Consider the following 8,424-nt stretch of genomic DNA (forward strand, 5'->3'; position numbering starts at 1 on the left):
AGACAATCTGGATTGGTTTCTAAATCGTGAAACACTTTCTTAATTAAGTATTTCGCCCCTCACAAGCCTCGGGTTTACACGAAATCCTAATTAGGATAAGACAATAATGATTTTGTTTCCAGACAAGAAGAAATCAAAATCACGTATGAAAGAATCTGTGTTTTCTGAGAGTTTGAATGAATGCAGTTAGAAACATAAAACCAGATTATATTCTGGTTATTGCAGTTTTCATAAAGGGATATAACTCCTCATTTAAACGGGAAAATCAGTTGGATAACACCTTTTCATTAAAATGAATTGTGTCTTTTTGGTAGAGGGGTGGTGCCCCTTGGACCCCGCCAGGGGCGCTCCCCCTTGGACCCAACAAGGGGGCGCAACCCCTTTGACCCCCGCAATGTGCGCGGTAGTTGTTGGCCAACTTTTGCGGGCGTGTACTTCACACACTCTGAACCCGTTGTTAAGTATAACTAGCTAACTCTGCATTCAAGTAAATCCCAATTAACTAAAATTAGTTGGTGATTTTAGTGTCATCTAACAATAATGACCTTATATCCTTACCATTATTGCAAGCATGAACAAAGCTGCAAAAGAAATTTTTTTTTCCACTGTGGTTATCACTAAACACAAGCAAACCTGCTTAGTCACAAGCATTATCATAATACTAACCTCCTTTTTAGGATTTCATCCGATCACAGTTCAAACACCTTATACATACATCATTCACAGTCATGGTTTTAAGATGAGTTTACAACATTGTACATATAAAACTAGTGAAGAGACCCGTGAAACTACGGGTTTATAAAGGAAAATTGTTGAATGATATGTTATAGTTGATGAATGTTATTTAACACTGTTGCCTTGCAACTTTCTGTTGATACTCTAGCTTTCAATTTCTTAGTGTATTTCATACTTAGATATAGTTATTGTATATTGATTATGTGTATGAATGGGTTGAAGGATATTGTCGGTTAATCTACTTGAAATGTGTATGAATTGTTGAAGGACATACAGTGTATATATCGTTAGTGTAGTTCTACCTAAAATCCACATCCAAATCTATCTATCTATAGTTTCTATTAAAATCCTAAAATGATGATGTCATTATTAGGCTATTTCCTTTGTTAACAAAAAATCAAAAATAAAAAGAAAAAAATCTAAGCCATCTTGATGATGTCATTAACATTAATTAAATATTTTATTATTTATAGGTTTTTATCATATATACCCTTCTTAACTTTAATAATAACATATTTACCCACTTAAAACACATAAAACACATCGTCAAACTGTTTCATTTAAACAAACCCGTGATTCCACGGGTCATTTCGCTAGTAGTTAATATTAAAATGCTATAATGATGACATCATAAATATTCATTTTCATTCATTAAAAAAATCAAAAAGAAAATAGAAAAAAAACTAATCTACTTGGATGACATCATAAATCAATTTAATTTACAATTAAAATTTAATCTTTACGATTGATTATAATTTAATTATTTCAAAAGACATTTGTTATTAGTAACTATTATTATTATTATTAAAAATATAAATACTCAATTTTTAAGCAAACTTTATTATTATTATTATGATTATTAATTATTATTATTATTATTATTATTATTATTATTATTATTATTATTATTATTATTATTATTATTATTATTATTATTATTATTATTATAAAATTATTACAATATAATAATATTAATATTCAAATATGGATTTTCTTTACGGGATTAATTACGTTACATATGTATACGAAAATACATGTCTCTATATATTTGTAAAAATAACGACAAGTTTCTTAGTCAGAATTCGTGATTTTACGGGTCATTAAACTAAACGACTTTAGCATTTACATTCACTTAATTCCTAAAACATATCATTCAACTGTTTCGCTTAACCAAACCCGTGGTTCGGGTCATTTCACTAGTATCTAATAACTATACAAGTGGGAAATTTGACCCAATGACAACATTAGCGAAAATATAAGCAACAAAAACATGGTATATTGATTATATGTACACATTGATTACACTAAAGATATCAATGCTTATACAGTTAGTAAAATTTAAAATAAAAATGACCATACCATTAAATTAGGCATACAATTACCAAATTATGTTACATTAGTAACACAATACTGATACACCATCTGTTATTCTATTATGTTTGTACAATCCAAATAAAATAAAATCACATGTCAATACATAAAAATTTCTGAACTTTGGCTCAAAATGGCAGCGTCTAATGCCACATTTTTAACTTCATGTTGCCTAACAACAATACTCTCAATCATTTAGTTACACATATCTTAACACCCATTCAGCTCGCAACTCAAAAATCTAGCTTTATATATTAATTAACTGTTATGCCCTGCCCTCAAAAATCTAGCTTTACATCTGTTATGCCCCGCCCTCTTCTGTATTGACCCATTTTGAAACTCATTTAGCCTGCAACCCATTTATCCAGCTTCACATAATATATGTTATGTCATGCCTCTTCCATTGTGACCCATATTGACACTCATTCAACCCACAAAACTTTTTTCTAGCTAGCTTCACATATCAAACATCCACACTTCAGCTTCAAAGCATAAAACTATTAAATTATAGAAACGTTAGATCACAATTCTATCATGAAAATCGTTACAAAATATATTCACATCGTACAAACATGTACACCTGCACAAAACATTCTAAAAATTTGACCCTTTCAGTAATTTATAAAATTTTCCATCTTCGCATATCACATGCGCACATATTCAAGCTTAGATCTAAAAATAAAGTCAAAAGATACATGGCTTCTCTAGTAGAAAGGGCACTTCAAAAATCCATCAATATGTCATGTGACTTCCCTGCACAACAAAGAAACTTACTAAATATTACTACCATGCTATTGTTGGTGCTTACCTAAATGTTGCTTCAAATACCATATTATTAATTATTAGTCCAATATCATCTGTGACCATTAAAAGTCAATGACCAAGAAATAGAAACAATATTGAGTATTCAATATTGAGTATTCAACATTTGCCTGGTAGCGGTGGAGGTCTGGCTTGCCGTTTACCCGGGGTTTACCAACTAGAGGGGAGCCATTATGGCTCGTCGCTAGGGGGTTCCTCGTAAAAATAAAATAAAATATTGAGTATTCAAGGTTTCATCTAATTTTGTGACTCATTGTCAACGCGTGTTTTACAAAATAAATAAATAAATAAATAAATAAATAAATAAAAATTCATATTTGAATGGTTATGGACTTATGGATAATAATACAGATACTTAAATTTAGTACCAGTTTCAATAACTCAAATATTTATTAAAAAGTACCAGTTTCAAAATCATATTTGTAGTATGTTCATATTCAATTATTCATCAAGCTTAAACAAAACTACCTTAAAAGCTTATCTGGAAAGGATTACCAGCTCCACAATTTATTCATTCATCGGTACACCCCTGATAATAAAATCCAAGTCTGTAACACATACAATACTTATATCAACAACATGTAAGAGGAAAGAGTTCCTTTCACCTCCACCCAAGATGATGAATCTACTGTTTTGGAGTCTACCTTTTCTATAAAAAAATATGACGTATCAGATATCTGAAATTAAATTAAAATAAAGTCTTTACTGTATAACTAAATTCAAATCAATCATAAATGTTAATATATAAAATTCATATGGTTTACAACTTACCAATATCTTTTCATTAACTCGTTAATTAAGAACACGATGAGTACAATTACAAATTGATTTGTATCTCTTCTAATTCCAGGCTTACAAATACAAATTGAAACTGTATAAAACCCTAACACCCAAAATCAAGTTAATCGAAAATAATAACATCTTTTCACAATGAGAGGTATTATAGATTGTTTTGTTTACCTGTTGACGGCGATTATTTACTTGTTGATGAAGCCAGGTGATGAGAGAAGATGCTATAATGGCAACTACTGAAAAATAATGCATGAAGGAAGAGTTCTTATGCATTCATAAACATAAATTCTTGATTGAAGAGATAGAGATTGCGTACAAGAAAAGCTGGAGGTGAAAGAGGTGTGCATACTTTAAAGGGAAGAAGATGATTAGACCATTTGTATTGGGGGTCAACCCCATTGAATCCGACATGTCCACCCCAAAACACCGGAGGCTCGCCGTATCGCGGCGTTGCCGGCCAAGATTTTTCAGGCGTTTTGGTTGCTGCAACATGAGGTCCAAGGGCCCGTTAGGCCACGTGGCGGTTTGCTGTTGGGAGAAAAAATTGATCCGTTGGGGATGTAGCCGTTAGTGAAAAAAAAAAATTAATTATTTTTATATTTATCTATATATCTACATACTTTATTAAATCATTTTACACACACAAAACAATCTTTCTTTCTATATTTCTTTTATCATTTAAAAAATAACAAACAATGGAAAATGCATGCAAAATGTTTGATTTTATCATTGATGATTCCGATGATGAAAAGGTGGTTAGTTTTGTTAAAAGTTTAACGGAAGAAGAGGTGGAGGGAGAAGCGAGTAGTTCATGAGTCCCTCGAACACGGGTTTATATAGCAAGGGATCGGGAAGATGCGGCTGTGAGGTTATACAATGATTATTTTTCGGAAACACCCGTGTATCCGGAAAAAAATTCAAATGACGTTTTCGAATGAGTCGTGAATAATTTCTTCGAATCATCGAAGGTATATCTAACTTTAATAGTACAAATATTCTCGATTATTTTTTGTATTTTAGGGAACGTCCAGACGCAGTTGGTCGTCAAAGTTTGACGATCCTACAAAAGTGCACCGCGGCCATACGTCAAATGGCGTATGGAACTACACCAGATATGTTTGACGAATATATAAAAATTGGTGAGAAAACGGCTGCTTTATGTCTAGATAATTTTTGTAGATGCGCATTTCATTTGTTTGCTCCCGTGTATTTGAGAAAACCAACCGCCGATGATATTGCCCGACTTTATAATTTTCATGAACAAAAACATGGTCTACCAGGTATGCTCGGTAGTATAGATTGTATGCAGTGGGAATGGAAAAATTGTCCAATTGCTTGGCAAGGACAATATACTCGAGGTGATCAAAAAGGCCCATCTATTATGCTTGAAGCAGTGGCTTCTCAAGATTTGTGGATATGGCATGCATTCTTTGGTATGGCTGGTGCAAAGAACGACATTAACGTTTTAAATTTTTCACCGCTGTTTAACACTATTAAAGAGGGCACTGCTCCACCTTCACCGTTTAATGTAAACGGTCATCACTACGATAGAGGGTATTACCTAGGTGATGGTATATACCCAGATTGGGTTATGCTGGTCAAAGCTACCCACAATCCAATTGATGAACAGCGTAAAAAGTTTAATCGGTTTCAAGAAAGTGCAAGGAAAGATATTGAACGTGCTTTTGGAGTACTACAAGGTAGATTTGCCATGTTAAAGACTTCGACAAGATCTATGGACTTCAACAAAATTATAAGATATATGTACGCTTGTGTTGTATTACATAACATGATTCAAGAAAATAACGGTTTTGTGATTTCGAAAAGGGATGAAAAAATGATTGCTCACCCAAGTAACCGACCTAGAAGGTTGGAAAGGAATTTGAGGGATCGAGATGCCAGGATTAAAGAAATCAGAGATAAGCAAGTTCACAATCGGTTGGAGTCAGATTTAACCGAGCACATTTGGAACTTATCACCTTATTTTCGTAGCGCTAATATTAATATTGATAATTAATAATGTGTTATGTATTTTATATTTTCGTTTATGAATTTAAAATTGATGTATTGTTTTAGGAATTAAATGTACTTTATTTTCATTAATAAAAAGTAGTCGTTTATTTCATTCATTCGCAAACATACGATTACATTATTTTCCTAAATATTGAATAACAACTTAGTTCCTAAAACGATTACACTATTTTCCTAACGGCTATCTTCAACAAGCACGTTCATCAATCAGATAAGTAATCGCGGATATCATATTACTGAAATCCGCCATCGCTACTCGAAGATGAAGCAACTTCTCTTGGCGAATCAGAAAGAGCGTAGCTTTCATCCCTAAATTCGGTATAAATCGTCATTGGTTCCCTACGTACCAAAGCTTTTCCAATCAAAGCATAATAATCGTGGTCATCTTCAAGTAGCGTGAACTCCGGGTCTTTTGAAATACCATACTTGTCTGACTGGGTTTGGTATGTCTTGATGGAGAACTGCAAGCAAACTATAAAAATAACGATACTCACATACATTAATATAATAATCACGTGTTGAGTGCGGTGTATAATTCATCAATCCTTCTTCAAATTCACCTCCGTAATGAACTTTTACACAAACATTCAACGGATTCATTTTGAAATTTGAGATAAATTATATAGATTTTAAGGAGAAATGAAAATGATGTGTGTGTTATAGTTTGTGATGGGTGGATGTTTATATACGGAAAAATATAGCCGTTTGAAAAAAAAATAAAAAATAAAAAATTCAAACGGTTGGAAATATAGCCGTTGAATTTAAATAATATTCTTAAAAATATAATATAATCATATTAATAATAAAAATAAAATAAAACAAATAAATAAAACAAAAAAATACAAAATTAAATGCCACATCAGCATTCCACTAACACAACACCACCACTACTCCACTCAACAACACAACATGTCCTAGTCATCAAAAAAGTGCAAAAAGTGCACAACACGAACTCACAACACCAACTCCCACTACAAATGGTCTTAATGAAATGAGAGGATAAGCATGCGTGATCTTGAAGTGGTAGAGGGCTTTTTAGTTTGGGTTAAAGCCAAAAATAGGCTACAAACTTACACAAATGTACCGATGTCGCCCACAAACTCATTTCCGTCCTACTGTCGCCTACAAACTTTCAAAAAATGTTCTAATATCAACATTTTATAGTTTTGACCTGTTACATACTAATTTTGACCTAGATTTTTTTTTTTTAAGAATTAAGATCCAGTGCACGAACGACACGTGTTGATTTTAACCAGTTTAGCCAGTAGCAAGTCATTTTTGTTTACATTGGTTCATTTTTTGAAAGTTTTTGTTTGCATCGGTACACTTTTTTAAAGTTTGTAGGCGACAGTAGGACGGAAATGAGTTTGTGGGCGACATCGGTATATTTTTGTAAGTTTGTAGCATATTTTTGGCTTTAACCCCAGTGGCGAGTTTAGTAAGAGGGTTACGGGGTCCTGTGACACCACTAGTTTTTCGAATTTTATTTTTTTTAGTATAGGACACCACTAAATATAATAATGGGACCCCATAAATTTTTAGAGATTATAATTTGATAGTTTGGACTAATAAAGTATTTGAAATTAGCCTACTTATAGTTTGATCAAATGCATATAAGTGGATCATTTGAGTAGATTAACCATATATTATGTTATGGAATGATATAGATTGTTTTTTGACACTTTAATGTAAACATTATAAAATACTCCATCCGTTCTATTTATATTTAGTTGTCCCCACACAATACACTTATAGTTTAAGAAAATGTTATAAAAGTTATACTTTTGATTTATTCAGTTTTACCCTTACTTTTTCCTTTTCTAATTCTATCTACATACATTAAAAGCATAATAAAACTTAATCTTTTTATTATTTTCTATTTATGAAAGTGGACGATCAATTTGGAACATCTCAAAATAAAATATTGAACTATAAATTAGGGAAGAGGAGAGTAACATTGATCAACCATACCAACTATTAAACAATTACAATAACATTGTAACAAATAACTTTCTTGATTATGTTTCTTGTAAATTACTGTAGTCAATAGCAATCCCACATAAGTGGGGTATGGGGGAGGTAAGATGTACAATCCTTCCTATATTCTAGAATAAAGAGAAGTCATTTCTCCGTCAGAGTAAAACACTGCAAGAATAGAAAAACTCTTCCCTCTCAATGTTCTATGGATAGGGAGACTGCTTCCGAATGAACCTCCGGCCAAGAAGTAGGTTAAGTGTGAGACACCATGAAATGGATTACCCAATTTTACGATGGTTGTTATAATGAAAATAGTAAAAAATACGAACAACCTTATATTTTGTGAGTATTATCCAATTTATGTTTGTGTTTTGAGCGCGATCCGAACCGACCCGATTTGACCCGACAAATTCAATATTTTGTGCAAGAAAGTTATCAAATAAAATTTTGGGACCCCATTGGGTTTTGATTCTAGAATCGCCACTGTTTAACCCTTTTAGTTTCAAGGAGAATGTGTATCTTGTGAACTGCCATGTTTAACTCACGGCCCAACTTTTTATATTATAGTTAATTAGTTTTATTAAATTTTTTATATTAAAGATCACATTAGCATTAATGCTTAGAAATATTTTTTTTTTGTTTTAAAATTTTTTTAAGCTTGAAAAGGAATTATTTATGACATCATGTTAATGGCAA

General features: G+C 32.1%; 1 protein-coding gene and 1 long non-coding RNA gene across 2 annotated transcripts; one reads left to right on the forward strand and one right to left on the reverse strand.

Moving 5' to 3' along the window:
- Positions 1-2,298: 2,298 nt before the first annotated feature.
- LOC139846499 (uncharacterized) lies at positions 2,299-4,007 on the reverse strand. Its single transcript, XR_011759080.1, has 3 exons — positions 3,889-4,007; positions 3,397-3,811; positions 2,299-2,859 (listed from the first exon to the last, which is right to left on the reverse strand). It is a non-coding gene; the product is annotated as an uncharacterized lncRNA (long non-coding RNA).
- An 803-nt stretch (positions 4,008-4,810) lies between these two features.
- Positions 4,811-5,737, forward strand: LOC139848461 (protein ALP1-like). Its single transcript, XM_071838192.1, has one exon. It carries the CDS (start codon positions 4,811-4,813, stop codon positions 5,735-5,737), a length of 927 nt encoding a protein of 308 aa, XP_071694293.1.
- The last annotated feature ends 2,687 nt before the right edge of the window (positions 5,738-8,424 follow it).

Source organism: Rutidosis leptorrhynchoides, chromosome 5 (genome assembly GCF_046630445.1).
Source record: "Rutidosis leptorrhynchoides isolate AG116_Rl617_1_P2 chromosome 5, CSIRO_AGI_Rlap_v1, whole genome shotgun sequence".
Taxonomy (NCBI): domain Eukaryota; kingdom Viridiplantae; phylum Streptophyta; class Magnoliopsida; order Asterales; family Asteraceae; genus Rutidosis; species Rutidosis leptorrhynchoides.

Bases quoted from the DNA above. Each gene is read 5' to 3' on its own strand.
- LOC139848461 (XM_071838192.1), top strand. From the start codon at position 4,811: ATGGCGTATGGAACTACACCAGATATGTTTGACGAATATATAAAAATT.